The sequence below is a fragment of the Hippopotamus amphibius genome, chromosome 3 (assembly GCF_030028045.1).
Source record: "Hippopotamus amphibius kiboko isolate mHipAmp2 chromosome 3, mHipAmp2.hap2, whole genome shotgun sequence".
In the NCBI taxonomy this organism is placed as follows: Eukaryota; Metazoa; Chordata; class Mammalia; order Artiodactyla; family Hippopotamidae; genus Hippopotamus; species Hippopotamus amphibius.
Window position 1 is genome coordinate 21987886 of NC_080188.1, and position 20207 is coordinate 22008092.

General features: G+C 36.7%; 1 protein-coding gene across 1 annotated transcript in view; it reads left to right on the top strand.

Moving 5' to 3' along the window:
• Positions 1 to 20207, top strand: part of GRXCR1 (glutaredoxin and cysteine rich domain containing 1) — a 120855-nt gene that overhangs the window by 73406 nt on the left and 27242 nt on the right. The window contains exon 2 of the mRNA XM_057730091.1: positions 505 to 747. Coding sequence (XP_057586074.1) covers positions 505 to 747 — 243 coding nt within the window. The remainder of the gene's footprint in view (positions 1 to 504; positions 748 to 20207) is intronic.

The window sequence follows — 20207 nt, forward strand, 5'->3', positions numbered from 1 at the left end:
TCTTGTTATTCCCAGGAAACTGTGGCTCCAAAAAAAATGTAAAATGTGGTAAATTGATAAGTAGAAGAATTTTAATGGTTAAATGCCAACCTTGACTATTCTGTTCCATGTTTTACTTTGGGTCCAAGAGGCAGCTATTGTAGTTGAATGACGTCTGTAAAATATGAGAAAAATAATTCAACTATTCCTTATTTCACCACATGGCGTGCCACATGAGACATCATCAATTTTAAGATATGCCATTATCTGATACGCCACTGAGAAGAGAAAAAATACTGTCAATTAAATTATGTCACTTAAATTACGTTGATTGCCATCCTTATCACAATTACAGATGTTCTAAAGCATAAAGACATGTCTTACAGTTGACAAATACGGTGCTTATTCAACTTCTATTGCATGCCTTTAATGTGTAAGACATTGGCTGAGACATTAATTGTCTTAAAATAATGAGATGTAAGAAAGCAAATGCCCAAGTATTTACACTATAATGTTTTCCTTCAGCAACCATCAACTGACCTAGAATTTGACCGCGTAGTGATTTACACCACTTGCCTTCGTGTGGTACGGACAACCTTTGAAAGGTGTGAACTGGTTAGAAAGATCTTCCAAAACCATCGCATAAAATTTGAAGAGAAAAACATAGCTCTGAATGGTGACTATGGAAAAGAGTTAGATGAACGATGCCGACGGGTCTCTGAAGCTCCTTCACTCCCTGTCGTGTTCATTGATGGCCATTATCTTGGGGTGAGTATCTGCTAGGGAAAATCTTCTGTTTTATTGAATCAACCAATGTTGGTAGAAATCTATAAGCCTGTGACAAGGCAACTTGCATCATAGCTACGTGCATACTAGCTATTTTTTTGAGTTCAATCCAAAGGGTTTGAAGCACTTATTTCTATCCCAAATGATGTGTTGCTACAGTGTTCATCCCTGCAGAGTCATGGTGAGATAAAATCAGCATGAAATTGCCTTTGTGAATAGAAATACATTTTTAAAATGTTTAGTTGACTTGAGTTTTTGTATTGTGAAGCTTGACATGTGGGATAAAAACTTTTCTTTTTAGTGCAGGCAAGAAAAATGGAATATATGAGCTATGCATATGTGAATTCACTTATATCCCATTATCAAACACTCAGTTTCCTACTTAGTGAAACTAAGATGACAGTCGTGAGATGAAATCAATAAGAAATGGGGCCAGGAGCCAGAATTTTAACTGCTTTCTGTTTAAAATGATTCTTGATTTCAGCAACGTGGGGATGTGAGACACAGATGCAGGCTTATGGGCGAGTAGAGACCTCCCAGAGCAGCAACAAAATATGACTGCTTCGCTGCTCTTTGAATAACACTGTTAGCATAATTAACCCCCATTGATCTATGAACAAGCTTCATGGGTAAGAAGCCCGAGAAGGGGGCTCTGGTGAGTGTGCTTTGGAAAGAGGGAGAGCGAAGAGGTGAGGGACACCCGTGGTTGAGGGGGGATGAGACTGACCCAAAGGTCACCGATCAGAGAACAAAAAGCAGCTATCAACCACAGATAGATTCTTGGATCTTGGTTTTGTTTCGAATCTGGTCTTAACCTTCAGCTGTTGGGGAAGGTTAGAAAAAGTCAGAGCAGGAAATGCTCTTGTTTGTTACAGGGAGCTTGTGTCTGATATGTCGGAGAGCCATAGCTGTTAGAGGCAGCCTGTCATCTTGTGGAAAGATTAATGCAGAGAAGCCATGCTTCAGTAGCTGTGACGTTATGCAGTCTTACTTTTAACCAGAGGTGGAGACAGATGGATTCCTGACTAGAAGTATTTTGATGGAAGTATTGAGCCTCTTAATTATATTTCAACATACATGCTGAGGTCCCCGAAACCCACAACAATGGCAGTGATAATAATGCCAGAATAAATGAATGAATGAATGAATGAATGAATGAATAAATAAATAAATAAATAAATAAATTTTAAAAGCTACTATACTCTCAGCTTACATGTGTCATCTCATCTAATCCTCAGGTCGTAGCAATCAACTCTCTGGCACAAAGGTTAAGAGGCACAACAGCCTTGAAGTACATTGTTTCAAATTCTTGCTCTGATACTTCTGATTCTGGGAAGTTTATAAATCACGCTGTGCCTGGTTTCCTCATTTGTAAAAGGAGAATGATAGTGATAATAGAAACTTTCTTAGGCTAATTGTGAGGATTTTACCAATACATACATTATATATAGTATTTATATACATACACATAGCTGGGTAATTGGCAGGACCAGGACTCAAAGTTAAGTCTGTCTGATCGATTCCCCAAACCCTTGCACCCTAGCACATCACCTCAAGGAAATCGAACTTTGTTAGTTTGTTTCCTGGTATGCTCTTAGCACCTAGAACAGTGTTTGGCAAAAAGGGCTCAAAAACACAGTTGAATGGATGTAGGAATGATGCTATATTAACTCCTAGTATTCTTTGCTTCTCTCCTAAGACATTCCTCCACAAGGAAAAAAAAAATTCTGATAAACTCATCCATACACAGGAGAAAATCACTGTTAAGGGTTGTGGGTATTTGCATTGTAAACTGGGGAAAATTCTTCTCACAATGGAAGATATTTTTCATTATGGAATTTTAAGTTCTGTGAAACTGCACAATTAATCTTAGTGGGAGACTGCTTACTTACACAGGTGTAAGGTTGGCTCCACCTGCTACTCTGCTCTTGACCAAGCTCATTTTCTTCCTACTTTCCCGACAACAGGAGAAATGCCTCTCTTGCTATTTGTCTTTGGTTTCAGAGATAGAGTGCAACAGACAAAGGAGATAGGGTGCAGAGTTCTTTCTCAATTGCTTTGTCTCTGTGACCCCTTTATTTACACACACAGTAGCCTAGAGGCAGAAGGATCACACAGGTGCTACCTTGTTGCTTCTGAAATTTGAAGCTAATTCCCCAAATCTGGAAGGAGGTCAGAGACAGAGATTTTTTTCCTTTTTTTTCCCTTATAAAAGGGGAATTACTTCTAAATTTATAATTCAAAATGGAGATAAACATTCCAAAACAACTTATGTAACGAATTTCCCTCCTACTACAGTAGCCCCTTCATTTAGCTTCCAGTGCACAGTTGCAAATGGGATACATTGCTGGGACTGTAGAGCCTTTTCCCTGCAGTATTTGCGCATCTGAAATGGAAGGATGCCCTCTGCTGGGTTTTGGCACGTGGTGAAGCATAATTTTGGGGAAGGAAAAGAAACTGATGGTGGTAGTTTCCTTAACATCTGTGATGTTTTAAACAGTTACATGAAACCATTTGATTTAGTTTAAATTTAAATAAATGAGAAAAATTAAGATGTGTGAATCATCTGCACAAATGCAACTGTCTTTAAGGATGGAGAGAGAGAAAGAGCCAGAGCCAGAGAATGAAACAGAGACATAAACAGAGGCACATAGAGGCAGAGTGCGGGAGACAGTGAAATGGGAAGGGGAGAACGTGAAGACATTTCGCAGCTCCCTAATTTTACTGCCATCACTGCCATCAGACCCAGGGCGGGTGGTGCCAGAGGAATTCTGTTATTTTCACTGAACTGAAGCTACTAAGGTTCCATGCATGGGCAAGAATGGAAGAATTGACAAGGATGCTCTTTTTGCCCGATGACTGTATTGCCCAAACTAAAAACTGAAGATGGAAACAATGGAACAGTCAAGGAAAAGAAATTACTTTAGGAAACAAATCTACACTGCCCTGGGAGGCTCAGTGATGGAGGGGGAGAGATGGGGTAGGAGCAAGTTCAGCTTGGAACTTGCATGGGGCAAGTGTCCTGTTGTTTTGGCATCAGAAAATCTTCTTTACACAAAAAGATTGTGTTCCAACAGTTTGGACATGAATAATCTTAGAAATTCCAGTAGGAAATGAGTTAGAAATAATGTTTTGATTATGGACCAACCATCAAACTCTACAATAAGAACCCACAAAATCCACAGAACTGAGTTATAAAACATGTAGAATGAACCCAAGTGGGGACTCCAGTAACAGAGAGGAATGGAAAGGCTGTGGATCTAGAGGGGTCTCTTCAATTATCTGATATTGAGTTGTGACTGCTTGAAAATTCTGTATCCATTTAAAGTACTATTTTATTCAATTTAAGAATGAAAGAATTATTATTGAGCATAGCTAGCAGACACACTAGAAATACAGACGCTAGGCTTGTTTCTAGGGACTACTTCCAAAACTTCTCTGCAGAAATGGGCCACCAAGGAAGCTTCTGCCACAATCTGGAAGTGGTCAGCTCCAGTAACTTGCTGTCTTTGCCATGTCTACACCAGCAAAATGGATGATTTGTTCTCCACCCTTCATTCTAGAAAATTCTCTTCCTAAGTCAAGTCTTGAGTGAGTGTGTCTGTTTGTGATTACTAAATAAGTCACATGTGAAAGCAGTGAGGGAAAATGGCAAATGTGTTTTTTAGGTTTCTAGCCTCTATACCCTGCTAGTCACTTGATAGCACAGGAAGATATTCTAGAGAGAGATTGGATAGGTTACTGAGTGAGACAAACCGTAGTATCTGCTAGATATGATGTTTTCATTTATTTTGTTTTGTTTTAATTAGCTTTATTGAAGTATCATTTACATATAATAAACTGTACACATTTAAATTATACAATTTGACAGATGTGTACAGCCATGAATCTACCAATACATCTAAAATACAGAGCATTTCCATAAACCCCCAAATATTCCTCATGCCATTTAGTAGCTAATCCCGTCCTCCAACCCCAGCCCCCTGGCAAACATTGATCTTTCTGCCAGTATAATTTTCTATTCTTTTAATGTCTTTGTCTGGTTTGGATGACCTCATCAAGTGACTTTGGAAGTATTCTATCTTCTGCAATTTTAGTGTCTGTTTCTCTTTAATCCTTGAAGTAGAGCATCATATCCATTTGCCATCTTTTTTCTTTTATGTGAAGGACTTCTTATATACTACTACTGTAGCATGGGTCTGCTGTGGATGAATTCTTTTAACATTTTAATGTCTGAAAAGTTTTTATTTCATTTTTTAATTTTTTAAGAGCTATTTTTTCTGGGTATAGAATTCTAGGTTGAAAGTTTTTTTTTTTTCTTTCAGTACTTTAGAGATGTTGCTCCTCTATCTTCTCACTCACATTACTTCTGATAAAAAAATATGACCCCTTATCTTTTTTTTTTTTTTATGACCCCTTATCTTTGTTTCTCTGTTTGTAATGGCTCTTCTCCACCACCCTAAACCCTGGCTGCCTTTAAGATTTTCTCTTTATCACCAGATTTGAGAATCTCAGTTATAGTATGTTTTGGTGTACTTTTCTTCATGTTTCTTTTGCTTAGGGTTCATTGAGATTCTTGGATCAGTAGATATTTAGTTTTTATCAAATTTGAAAAACTTTCAGCCATTATTTTTTCAAATATTATTTATATCTTTCCTTCTTTCTATTCTTTCTCTTCTTTTCTTTTAATTACATGCATATGAGGCTGCTTGAAGTAGTTCCATAGCTCACTTCATTTCATTTTGGATAGTATCTATTGCTATGTCTCCTGGATCCCTAATCTTTTTTTATATAATATCTAATCTCCTGTTAATGCCATCCATGTATTTTTTTATCTCAGATATTGTAATTTTTATCTTAGACGTTTGAATTCTTTAAAAAAATATATTTTCCATGTTTTTACTTAACATGTCAATATTTCTTCTAGCTTTTTAATATTACTTTCAATCTCCTTGTCTGACAATTTCATTATCTGTGTCAGTTCTGGATTGGTTTCAATTAATTGAAATTCTGAGTACTATTTCCCACTTCTTTGCCTTCCTGGTAATTTTTGATTGAATTCCACATACTCAGTTGGATAAAAGTATTTTTATTGGGATATTTCTGTATTCCTATTAATATTCTTGGGCTTCTTGCTGAGAATCAGTCAGGTTACTTGGAAATAATTTGCTATTTTGGGTTTGTTATTAAGATTGTCTAGGCAGGCCAGAACAGTGCTTAGTCCAGAGCTAATTATTCCCCAGAATGGAAACACAATCTTTTGATGTTACTCAGTGCCCCATGAATTATAAGGTTTTCCACTCTGGCTGGTGGGAACAAGCAGTATTCCCAACCCTGTCCCCAGACACTGTCCCTTTTTATCCTTTCAGGTGGTTCTTTTGCTGGCCTTAAGTAGTTTCCTCACATGCAGGTACTGATCATTACTCTGCCGAACAAAAGCTGGGCCCTCTGTCTATCTCCAGAATTCTCTTGAAGCTCTTTATTCTCTGTCCTGTGAACTCTAGCTATCTTAGTTTCCTGGGCTCTCAGGTCTATTTCCTTAACTCAGGGAATCTACCAAGTTCTGCTTAAATTCCCCTTTCCTGTATATAGCTTGGAAAAGCTATCATGATATGAAGCCTGGTAAACCATAGAGCCCACCTCATTTACTTCCTGCCTCTCAGAGATCATAGTTCTTTGTTGCCTAATGTTCAATATCATGCAAATAATCCATTAAAATTATTGCTGTTTATCAAAATGAATCATCAAGTAGTCCACTTTTAGGTAATATAACAAAGTAAAGTGAAATTTTCAGGCTGGATGTCTGTGGCATTTATGAATTACATTTTTTTTCAGAATAACAATGATTTCTTTCTACAAAAACATCCCTAAACAAACAACAGCAAATCCTGAAGCCTTAGGGGTTTTATCTTTTCTCACATAAAAAATATACAGGAAAATGCTCCTGGGAGGGTATAAAGTTCCATTATGTTACCTAAGACCACTTTCTATTTTATAGCTCTTAGCACATGTCTTCTATCTTTAAGGTCTCCTAATGGACCTAAAGGTTCTAATAGATGCTGAAAGTATTGATATGATGCCTGCATTCAGGCAGGATGGAAATGAGAAAAGAAAAGAAAAAAGAGAAGGGCATCTTAGCTGAAGGAGTGCCCTTTTAAAAAGTTCTTCCAGAAATCTCATTCAACTTTGCATTTTATTGTTCACCTTTTGTTGCAAAGTAGACTGGGAATTGTGCTCTTCCAGAGGAACACATTGATATGTTGAAAAAACAAACCAGGTTTTTCTTAGAATAAAAAAGGGATCATGGATACTGAGTAGGAAGCTAGTGTCTGCTACACTACGCAAAACTCTTTATGAGTAGTTGACTAGAATAAGCTCCTTCATGATGTGTGTTTTATACTAATTGTTTCCTTGAATCAGACAACTCCGTAGTATTCACTCTGTTAATGAGGGATGCAGAGATGGTGGGAGGACTAGTGGGAGGGAATCTTTGGTAAATTTGGTGTTTCTTTATGGGAATGTGTTATATGAAATTATAACTATTCTCATAAACCATCAACATAAAGTTAAGTGTTTTGTTAGGTCTTGAAACTATTTTGTTTTAAACCTCTTGAAAATATTTACTGTTTACTTGTGAGAAGTGGTTTTTAAATGTTGGAGTTACATGCTTCTTTGAAAATCTGTTGAAAGTTATAGATCTTCTCACTGTACATAGACACAATCTTCTTTAAATATCAGGGCTTTCTGAGAATTTATCCCTAGATAATTAACTTTTCATTAAAAGGAATACTTTGGAGATGGTGCCTACTGAAGTGTACCTCACTTCTTAGTTGCCTTTGAGTGTTTTATCAAGTAAGAGGCCCACTTCATTACAAGTAATTACCATTGTATCTAATTTTGATTTTTTAGCATTTAATTGTGGAATAGATGAATTTTAGATCTTTATCGTCTCTTCCTTTTTCTTTGGAAGTTATCTTTTTGTTCATTTCCTTGATCATTAACAATTTCATCAGAGATCTGGATGAGAGAAAAAACCCCAGAGCTTTCAAATCTACCCCTTTTTCTTGGGTATTATTTGGTAAGAGACACAGCAAATATTCAGTCTTCAAGCCTCCTTGTTCAGAGTCATGAAGTATTTGTTCCTGGCCTGGTCACTCTACTTCAGAAAGTATGGGATAAGGAAGTTTTAAATTTAAGCTTTAAGTCAGGTTCTTGGAATTTAAATGAAGCAGTACTCTGTCATGTGATTGCTTCCTTGTCTTTTTTCCTGAATAACTGAGGATAGTTTTTAATAGCAACAACAATGGCAGTGATAGTAAAAGCTAACTTGAATGATACACTCTGCTAAGTTTTCTACATAAATTATTTCTTTGAATGATATGTTAAAATAAAACTGTAAATAGTGCCCCTCTCATCTCTCTCACCCCAAATTTTGTTAGAGAAAATAAGAAACTTAGAAAGATTAAGAAACTCTTTACATACCTTCAGATCACAGGCCAGGATTCAAATTTAGGAGTGTCCAGCGCCAGAGCTCAAACTCTTTAAAACTGAGTCATAAAGTTCCTTAACCCTTATCTCCAACAGCTTTCAACTCCACTCTTTAGTAGCATATTTATATCCGGAATTACATCATCACTTTAAGACACTTCACATTCAAGATATTGAGCTTAGAAATGTCCTGCTCTGACCATAATTTTCTGTCCTTCAGTCTCTCCCCTTTGTCTCTATTGAACTTGCTCTGTTTATCCTTTCTCACTTTCCATTTCTCTGAGCTTATAGGTACACTTTTGGTTTCATTTGTTTCCCTACCGTTCTGTATTCAGGAATATAATAATATCTAGTCTATTATCACTTGGTGGACCAGCTCTCTTGACTTTCCACATTTGTCAGCTCCCAGTCCTATGCAACTCCCTCTGTTTTTCTTCTTTTATTGCAGCACATCAAGGGTGTTATTGGAGAAAATCTCAAAATTATAGTGAAGTCTACAACAAAGTTGTATCATCACCATTATCTAGGTCCACTATCTAATACTCCTGATAATATCTTGTTGTGGTCCACATAACCAACTGCTTTAAATGTTTTCTCATTTCACCCAAACAGAAGTCTCATTGCCATCTCCTGTTGCCTCTTTTTCACATCCATTATTATCTTGCTTTTTCCAGTCTTCAAGCCTATTTAAAGCTACAATCTTGTAGGGTATGTTAATTTTTTTATAGATATTTTACTTCAACGTTAAGAAAACACAGAAAACTTCTTCATTATTAAATTCTTATTCCAATTCTCTGGTTTTGATAAATGACCCCACTAATCTTCCAGTCACTTGGACTCCAAATCTCAGTTTTCTTTGACTCTGCATCTTTCTCTTCCTCATATCTAGTCAGTTGCCAAGGTTAACATTGTATCCTATGGGATCTCAATTTTCACATTTTGGGAGCTCCTCCTAAAAAGTAGTGACAAAGCAAAGTAGAAGCAGACATCTGGATGCAAGAGTAGGCTCTTTGTCTTATTGGTATGGATGTTAGTCAAGTTATTTATTCTCTAAGATGAAAATAATAAAATACTGATAACTGAGTATTTTGAGAATTAAATGAGATGAAGCATAAAACCCACAGTGCCTGGAACATGGCATACACTAAGTAATTCTTTGCTAATATTATTATGGCAAGAGCTTTAAAGAAAGCTTACATTTAAGGTCTATGGGTGGAAAGAAATGGAGAGAATAAAAAGAATTAGGATTGGATGAATAAGTCATGAGAGGAGAAAAGGTGCAGAGTCTTATTCTGAGTCCACCCTCACATGTTAATTGTCCAAGTAGTCTGATCTGTGGGGGCAGGATGCTGCATGGCATTTGAACTTCTGGATAGTGGTAGTGTTTTTAATATGAAACAAGCATCAAAGGCATGTTTCATGTGAGCTGTCACATGGGCTATTAGAGATATTTCATCATCACTCATGATACTTTTCTATGAATATGAAACAATTATTTAAATAGTTATATTTTCAATTTTAATATCAGGTAATTAACAATGCTATTTAACCCATATTAATAAGAGTTTATAACATATGAGATTTTAAAATTATTAACAACATACCTATTTCCTCTTAAAATGAAACAGGAGACATGTATAAGACACTATACCGCCATCATTTTTTTCCTTACAATATGAAACTTTGATTTTTATTCCCCCTCTCTTATTAATAGTAAATCTAATTTTACCTTTATTCAACTCAGAATGAATTTCATTATATTAAAATATGAATAGGTGACATCCGATTTGCTCTTTATTTCTAGAACAAAGCTAATAAATTTAGCATTTGTTCAAACTAAGAAGTGGAGGGGGCGAAAGAGTTAATGTTTTACATTCTTCTCTTAGCATCTCCCCTCTAATATTCTCTCAGAAAAAGACCAAGTTGGGAGACTGGTGGGACCACTATTAAGATGAGGTTGCAGAAGATCTACTTAATTATTAGGTTTTGTAAAGACAAATGTGGCAGATAGATGCACCTAAATGTTTCACACAGAAGCACAGAATCTTGGATTTGGAAGCAACCTTAAATGTCATCTTGTCTAGTGTTTCTCTCAGTGTAAAATTCTTTCTACCATACCTCTGGGCAAAGACGAACAATCTTTGAACACACCCAGTGACAACAACCTCATGACTGTTCAAGCCAACTTATTTTGTTGTAGCAGTCCTGTAAATATTAGAAAGTTCTTTCTCATGCTGAGAAAAACCTGCATCTAACTTCCTTCACCCATTAGTCTTAGTTCTTCTACCTAGAGTGATTCAGATGAAAACAGTTCCCTCGTCCTCGTAACTAAAACTTCAGGTACAAAAATGTTGGCAAGTTTTCTCCATGGTTTCTTTAATACCTACTCTTATTTCATGGTTATCTGAGCTTTGACATCATAATTATTCTCCTTAAGACATATTCTAGTCTTCAAGTGCAGCACTCAAAACTAGAAGCAATCTTCTAGATGATTTTCTCCTTGCATAGGGTCTCTATCCCTCTAATAATGGGGCCTACATTTACTTCAAGCATCTATATCATACAATTGATTATACTGAGTCTGAGGTCAGTTAAAAGACTCATGTAACTTTCACGTGAATCACTTCTCAAGTAAACTCCTAATACCCTTGGTTTTTTGATGCATTTTACTGGGTCCTAAGACCTCTTCTCCATGAATGTATGGTTACTGGGCAATAATTAATACCACAAGAAATAGGATTTTTTTTCTGTGAAATATAGCCTATGATTTTTAATGACTGTCACTCTCTTTCTGTAAGCAATTCATTCTGGTGCTAATATCATTCCTTAGGTCAGGAAACAAAGAAGTTATCAGATGTCTCAAACTTCCATCTCCAGAGAAATATGGCCATGGGACTAGAACAAACCATAGTCAAAGTCTGGGTGCTATGGTGGAAGTAGTTACATTAGTTAGCTTTTGCTATGTAACAAACCACCCCAAAACGTAGTGGCTTTAAAGAATTGTTTTGTAGACTGCACTGTTAGCTGGGCTTAGCTGTCTTTTGTAGTCTGCTGGTGGCTTAGCTAGAACTGGGTGTTCTAGGATGACCTCCGTTACATATCTGGAAATGGGGTGCTTCTCAGATTTTCTCTTTTCTAAAAGACTAGCCAGGGAATGTTAAATGGTGGCAGTGGGATTTCTAGCAATGAAAGAAGTCAGGCCCTGATGCTCAAGGATAGTTTAAGCCACAGATTGAGTCAGTTTGTTTTTGTCCTGTTGACTAGCAGAGGTGACATGGTCAGGTTCAGATTCAAGCTGGAGAGAACAGACTCCACCTATTGATGCGAGGACCACCCACATCACATTGTAAAGGGTATGCATAGGCATGAACAAACTGGTGGCAGTTACTCCAACAATCTACCCAAGTACAGAACTTCGACATCATCTAACACTGGCTTTTTGCCTGAGTCATGTATGCTCACTGATATTTTCATGTTGGAGGATTGTATACTTTTGATTTACTAAAGCTAGTTAATTATGCTTTAGCACTCCACGTGCCCATGACATATTTGCAGAGCAGTTTGGCATTCACGGATAGCTGTGTGGAACTAAATCAACACACCAAATCCCCTTCAAATTTCCAGAGTCACACACCATCATCTTGTTCCTTTAGTAATCCTGTAGCCTCACCAGTATCATCTTGTAATACCCTTAATGCATTGACCAAATCTTCGCCTTTTGCCTTACTGATTTGTTTGTTACTTGTTCTCATAGAAGAAATGCAGAAGTACTATGATTATAATTTCCTATCTCATATTTTGGGTGCTGAAATTAATTCAATGACATGAAAAGTCATATAGTAGTAAGTACCTTGAAATATGTTTACGCAAAATTCAACTTTCACTCCAACAGTTAAAGAGAGGGAACTTTTGAGGCATGCTGGCACTAAGTATTCCTAAATTACCGGCCCAAGAAACAGCTTCGTTCATACAGTGTTTCCTTAATGTCTATCCTGGATTTGATACTCAACCAGACTTGGGTCCACTTATCTGTGTGCAATAAAGCCAATCTATTGACACTGGGTTGTGGTGAAGGAAAGCACAGTATTTATTGCAAGGTCAAACAAGGAGTATGGGCAGCTAATTCTCAGATGCCCTGACCTCCCCAATGGCTTTCAGGGAAAGGTTTTTAAAGACAAAGTGAGGGAGAAGGTCATAGGATGCCTGATCAGCTTGTGGACATCCTTCTTTTGTTTGGTAGTGAGGTAACTGGGTGGTATTTTGAGAGTCAACATCACCAATCTTCTGGTTCCAGCTGATCTGGGGTCTGCATGCTTGTGGTCAACAGGCAGTTGACTTCTTCCTGCCTGGTACAGGTTTAAATATCTTCAAAACAGTTTGAGGATATGGCTCAGAATATTATCTATAGTCCTTGAGGAGGAACTAAAGGTCCTTGACTTTGTATTATGGCTAAACTACTATTATTTTGTCTTGCTTGTCTGTTTGCCTTTTTTTCTTCATTTTCTTACTTTGATTAAATCTGCCCTTTGGAACTCAGCCTAACTGAGGAAAGTCTTCTGCAAACAAGAGGCAGGCAGAGGACATGGTGGGGTCTGTCCAATGAAAGCTTCATAGCATCCTGTTCAGTTACAACTTTATCATTTTACAAATTCAAATCCATTGTCATATTTGCCTAAGACTTTGCTGCTTTTAGTTTTTCCTGCTGTAATTCTCTGTGTGGCCGGATACTTATAAAGTGTCTGGTAGGCTCATTGCTTAATTATTTGCACATGTCAAATTCTGTCTTAAACTTGGTGCAAAATAATTGTGTCTGTTTTCAACTTGGCCACAAGTTAAAAGCCACAAATGTGCTCCAGGAACCAATTTACCTACATCTCAGTTTAGATGTAAATTGCTGACTACTCTCAATGGGGTTGAAAAGAAAATGTATTTGTGCATAATCAGTTTTCTTATTTGGATCTAAAGATATAATATAAGCATTTAAGATATTTTTTTAATTCTAGAAAATGCATAAAAATATATTAATGTGCCATTCTATGAGTAGGTGAAAGTTAATAGAAATTTTAATAAGTATCCATTTCTAATAGAACTTGAAATCAGTACCTCAGTAAAGAAAACTTTGGTTGATAATGAACTCTGTTTCTGCTCTTATGCACTTAGAGACTTGGTGTCTTCTCAACCACAAGAGGGCTCTCACAATAAAAGAAAATATATTAAATATATAAGAAAATAAATGAAAATAGAAGTCATTTTTGATATATCTTTTTTTAGTGTTCAAAATTAAATATCTTAAATATATGGATTAGATACAATACTTCTAATCTAGATTTCCTTTCAGGAAAAGAAAAAAAGTTAGGAGGAGCAGTTTAAACTTGACAGTGCAAAAACTTAAAACAAATGTAATAAATATTTTACTGTTTGAGGGCCTAAATCCTGAATCAAACGTTTATACCATTCGTTTATGTTTTCACTGGAAAAAATTAATGGAAAGTGCATATATTTACTCTGAGAGTTTTGGCACTTAGGACCTATTTTTCTATAAACATATAGTGTGTTACTTCGATATCCTATATGATTAAACTGAGCAAACATCTTACACAGATTAGACAAGGTAAATAGCTCCTGTGCCAAGTGGCAGGTTTCCTTATGCTCAGGTAGCATTATGATACATTGTGTTGTGGTTTTGTTTTGTTTTGTTTTTAATCACTCCTTGTACTCCCAGTTTGTTTGAGCTCAGCCCAAGATGCCTCTCTCTCCAAAAACAAAAATTGAGCTAAAGACCTGACCGTATGTTTGGTCCTGATGGTGTTTATTCTCTGGATTAGATTCAGAAACTGAATAGAATGAATTAAACGAAGCAGAGCACTTGTCCAGCAATGAACCCTGGAATCTGAAGCAAGGGGCTCATCACGGGCTTCCTCTCTGGGGTGTAATCAAGGTCAGCCTTGCAGGAAAGCAACAAGGTTCAGTGGCCACAGGGGCTGGTGCTTGTTCATTTGTTGTGACTTTTGGCACCTCTCTTAGACTCATGTGGCCTATGTGAGGAACTGAGGAGGCTAAATCAGAATAAGCAATTGTTTTCTGTGGCTCCCTAGAGGTTCCTTTGACCTTTCCTTAGGGGGCACCTTATGGGTGGGGTGAATGGGAGGGATTTTAAGCTCTCTTCTGAATGCCAAACTAAACCCTCAGATCCACGCACATTATGTATTCCACATATGGCTTCCCTTGAAAGATGTGAATAAACAAAAAGTTCAGCTGAAGGACCTAAGAAAACAAAGAAATAAATGTCTGAAGTTTTTTTCAGCATTTTTATATTATTTCAATTTCTCTGGAACTTGGGGCCATCTTACTAAAATACAGAGTGGGAGTAGTGGTCTACAATCAGGTGAAGCAGGTTTGGAGACATCTCTTTGCACAGCCTCCAGGCTATAGTGAAAGTCATCACCCTGAAAAGCCTAGAAGCAAATAGAAGAACAGACAATAAGCAAACATTGAACACCCTCTGGGTTCAAAGCATGGTGCAATATTTAGGATTCAGAGACTTTACATACACAATCTTTGCTTTCTAGGCTCAAAATTTAAGGGGCATGTGTTGGGGGAGGGGGGAGAAGGAGTATGGATACATATCACTCTAAGCTAACTGTGCTAAGTGCTAAGTTAATGGCAAAACAACATTTACTGAGAAGGAGAAGAAAAGAGACACATTTCCATCAGGGCAATGAGGGAAGGTTATAAGAAGGAGGCAGCGTTTGAGCTGTGCTTTGCAAAGCGAGTAGGATTTCAATAAGAAGTGGTGGCAATGTGCCCCTAATTCAATGCCTTATGTATTCCTAGTGTAAGAGATTGCTAGAGAGAAATCTAGTACTGTGCCTAACTTGTGAACATCTTTGATTCCTTCTAATGAGTTGTGATTCTATTGAGTTCTGGGAAAGATGTAGGTGATGAAATGCAGGGCAAAGGAACTCTACAGACTCATTGGGGTTTCCTTGAAGAAGTAGCAGATCAACTTATGTGTATAAAATATTAGATACTTGAGGAAAAAGTTATGAGCTTTCTCTGACACACAGCTTAGCTCCATACTGATTGTATCTGGTTTCCTTGTGATCTGTCTTTCTTTGAGGTTGCCAGATAGAAAGCCCCAAAGACATTAGAGTCCACCGAGGGCAGGAGACTTCTTCCTTGTTCTTCTCATTGGATCCTCAGATGTCACACATTTTTCGGAGTGTGCTGTGCTCCGAAATGACCTTTGTCTGAGCTTCAGTGTTTTAGTTTTCCCTTGAGTGAGCCAGGAGAATTTAAACATGTTGCCAAGGGTGTGAGAAGGTAGTTTGAAGGACCTGGGTGAAGGAGAGTGTCATCTCGGCAGTGGGGATGCTTGCTGAGAATCCAGGCTCCACTCTGTCTATTGTGTTTTGTCCCTGGGGAGAAAAGGGTAAGATCTACATTCTCAGATTTTTACAAGTAAAAATGAGAAATAAATCAATTCCATTCTGTCATTGACTGAGAGCACTGATGCAGAATAACACCAAATCTCAGTCCTTCCTCAGGCAAAGGATACAGTAAAAATAACAAAATGTTTTTTTCTTGAAGGCTGTTAATCCAGTCTACTCTTTCACATCAGGCAGTGCAAAACTCAGGTTAAAGGGAAGTTATTCACAATAAATATTCTTTCAACATCACTTTTTGCCTAGGTTCAAGTATATATATTTAAAATGAATTATAATTCATAGTATAATAATTTATAATATTAGGATTGAAAATATAATTGAATGTTCACTCATATTTTTATTTTGTAGAAAAAGAGTGGATACATTTTTCTGAATTCTCATCATTGACTAGTTGAATACTTTTGAAGTGACCAATTAATAAAAGAGTGAGAAACTGTTATGTGCTGTGCTGGGCCCTTTGGAGGATTTAGTAGCAATTTAAGCTGTGATGCTTGCACACCTGAAAGTTGCAGTAAGACTGTGAAGACAAGAGTGTGTGTATATATGTATACATATATATATATATAGAGAGAGTATATATACATAGTATTTTTTTTCTTTCAGATTATAAATGCTATAGGACATCAAAAAGATTAATGAAAGGTGGAGTTATTTGGAAAGACTTCTTGAGCTCATAGAACTCCATTCTTTTGTAGTCCATCTCTCTATACATCTAACTCAGCTTTCTGATGGAGTGACCTTGAGCCCTTTGATTTAGCACTCTTTACATGGGTTTTCATGTATATAAAAGAGGAACAATTGTATCTTCTTCATAGCATTGTTTTTTAGATATTCTTTTAAACAATGGAAATATAAAAATGATACATCACAATTTCTGCCCACAAGGAACTCTCAGTTAAAGTGAAGGTAGACATGGAAATGAATATGTGTCTCAGTGGGTGAAAGCACAGTAAAGAAATATGTACTAAGTCAGTATATTATGACATAAGAGGACCTCAAGAGTGACTCTGCCTGAGATTCTCAGGGTAGGTTTCAAAGAAGAGGAAATGCTTAGCCGCATCTTGCAAGATGATTAGAAGTTTATAAAGTGAGCAAAGGCAGAAGCGAGGACAAAAAGTAGAATGTGCAAACTTGCAGGGATAGCCATCTCTAAGTAGTTTAAAGTTAACTAGAGTATCAACTGTGTTTCAGTTAACAAATTCTTTGTAACAAGTCATCCCAATATTTAGTGATTTAAAACAATAATTTATTATTTCTCACAATCTCCTTTTATCATCCAATACTTATGGTGAACTATTATGTTTTAGTTTCTATTAATTGAGATTCATATATTTAAATATACAGAGATATATTCACACCTTTTCTAATGATCATCTTTGATAAATTAATGCTTTTTGGCTTGATTTTGTCTTTGTTTTATATTACTTTTTACACAGCCCACTCCATGTCTCCCATGTTTTATTTATGCATTTTGTTTTAGTTTACCTATATTTCTTTGCTTAGTAATTTTGCTTTAGCTATCTCTTTTGTAAACAAAAATATAATTGGATTTGACAATCTGAATCTTTATGTTTCAGTAAGAGAATTTAACCTATTTAAGTTTTAGTGCTCAGTAGTTTTTTTTTTTTTTTTTTTTTTCCTTAGTGTTATCATTTGCTGTTTGGTGTAATTTTTCTGCTTTTGTTTTTTTTTAAAAAACCTCCATCTTTTAAAAATGTGCTGTGCTTTCTTTTCAGTCTAAGGAAAACAAAGAGGGAGATTGCACATGAGGTATTTGCAACAATACATTGCCTGTTCTAATGAGGCAGCTAGTAGCCTTAATTGTGAGGCAGCTCACACTTATAGCCTTGTGAGCCAAGTGCACATGCCACCATCCCCGATCAGTGTTTGCGTCAGAAGCCCTTCTCTGTGTAGCTGATGCTGTACAACAGTGTTTCTCAGTCTTTATAGTTTTTGTTATTGCCCCCATCTGCTTAAGTACTATAAGTACATCTGTAATGTATATGCAAAATGAGTAAGATATAAGATATCTTTTACTCCTTCTCACCCTTAAGAATCAATTTTCATCCCCTTGGAGACAATACTGTCCTTACTGAGAATACGTGTGGTACAGGGAGGTCCCCCGACTGCCACTCACCTCTGAATGTGCAACTGTTGGTCATGTGTTTGAAGGTATTTCCCACTTTCCCCCCAGGCAGAGTCCCTGCAACATTCAGCCCTGTCTGCCTTTCCTTTTGCAGCATTTCCTTTAAGCGCCTGACATGTGGATGTTACCCTGCTGTGGTTTTTAACCACTAAATCAAATGCCTCCCCCCAACTCATATTCCTTTTTCTTTTCAGGGGGAATTTGGTAGTGGAGGACAGAGGAATTAGACTCATGGGCTTATGTCACCATCTTGCCCAGAAACCCATTTGGCTGTTTCTTAAGAAAATTCTGGAATACAACCATAGGCTTGGCATTAAAATGAAACTGAACAAATGTCCTTCAGAGAGCTAAATAATTTACTATGATTGGTAATTAATAGTCAAGAGAAAGGGGAGTGTTATAAGTCAAGGCTGAGATAATAATTTTATTGAAATGTCAACTTCTTCGCACACCCAAAGTCACTCTTCAAAGTAGTTACAACACAGATGTCTACCTTAAGGTGATTTTGTGCTTTATATGTTATAATCTAAGCTATATTATGCTGACTGCTATTTTTTCTACATTGAAATTTGTCAATACTTTATTACCCAGATTCATAATTTTCATTTTTTTCTCTTGTCACAATTTCCCTGCTTAGATTCCACTATTAGCGTGGAAAAGAGTTGAAAATCAGATTTGTTTACATTATGTTCAATCCATTCGTTGTGGATCATGCTATTGCTTCAATAACCTCAAAGCCCTTGTTTTTGTTTTCATATTGGGACTCAGAAGATCATAATGTTTAGCAGTTTGATTTAGGCAAATAACATCCTGAGAAAATGACTTTGTATCATTGATAGCTATCAGTACAATCAGAATATTGAAGTGAGGTTGATGCTGGGGAGGTAAAATTCACATGTTTTAGTATAAGTACTGAAATATAAAATATAATTAAAATGGGTTTCTTAAAAAGATTTTAAAACATTTTTATAAAGATGGTAAAATTTTTGTAGTCCTTTTGGTTTGTCTATTTTAAACATTTCTTACATTTCTTTATTATACTCCCAATTTGGGGAGAAAAATAAGAAAAATGTATTTTTTCTTAAAAGGTTTTTTTTTTATCCTTTCCTTTCTTAGCAAACATTACACATACTACACTTTATTTCAGCTTTAAAAATGGCAAATGCTGCTTTAATCAATGGTGGGATTCTCTCCCTCCTTCCCTCTCTCCCTCCTTCCCTCCCTCTCTCCCTGCCTTCCTGCCTTCTTTCCAACTAAAGTGTGTTTTTTCTTTCACAGGCAAAACACACATGAAATTCAAGGAATAGCTGAAAATGTGCTCCCGGACAAATGGGAGCAATTCATTTCTGTAACATCTCAGAAACACTCCCATTATCTTCTTCGCTGTCTCCTTCTTGGTTTTCCTGGACTCTGGGTTATTAATTCCTTGAGGCATCTCTGCTTGAGCTGAAAAAGTGGGAAAATATAGTGAGCGTACAGACTTTTACCTTAGCCTATTGTGTCAACTTCCATAAGCTCTAGTTGACTTATTTTCAACTAAGAAACATTATTAGGGTCTGATTAAGTATCAATGATTGAGATGAATGTTGTGTATATTCTGAAGAGTAGAACCAACGTGCTGTCTCTTGTTTATCTCTTTCATAAATAAGCAAGTGTGGGAAAAAAATCAGCCAGAGCTCTGTGAGCATAAGCCTTTATTTGGTCATGCTGATCACGAGAAAGCTTGGAAGGAGCTCTCTTACTTGGGAAAGGAGGACAAAATGTTTTATAGAGCATTAGCAAGAGTAGGTCAGTAGACGTTCACTAGGTCTAAGGAATCATTGGGCAAGTATGGTTCTTTAAAAAGGAGCATGTGCTTGTAGATTAGCAGCAACTGTTGTTCAATTTGGATTGTATCAAGAAGGATGGAGAGGACTGGTTAGGGGCTGGAGTCCTGTGCAAAGGAGTATGGGCAGAATTAGCTGCAGGAGACAAGGACAAAGGAGGCCCAAGTTCTAAATTCCCTTCAGTGTCTCTTATTCAAGGTAGTATGAGGGGTTGATAAATAAGAGGAAATGAAAATACAGAGATTCCTATTAACCGCAGAATACTAGGTAGTTCTAAGATCATCAAAATTCTTATGTGGATTGGTAAAAATTGCAAAAATGAATGAAGGACCACACCCATGCCTTGCTCTGGCCCAGTTCCTACTGCAGTGGGAACAGGAAGTTCTGCAAATTAAATATTTCATTGAGTATGTGCTGCTATTTAACATATTACATAAATTTTCTTGCATATTTCCTTTATATACAGTCTTTCTCTCATAATCTAATGGAAGACACAAACTAGCCATTAGCCTAATGAGTGTATAATCACAAAGT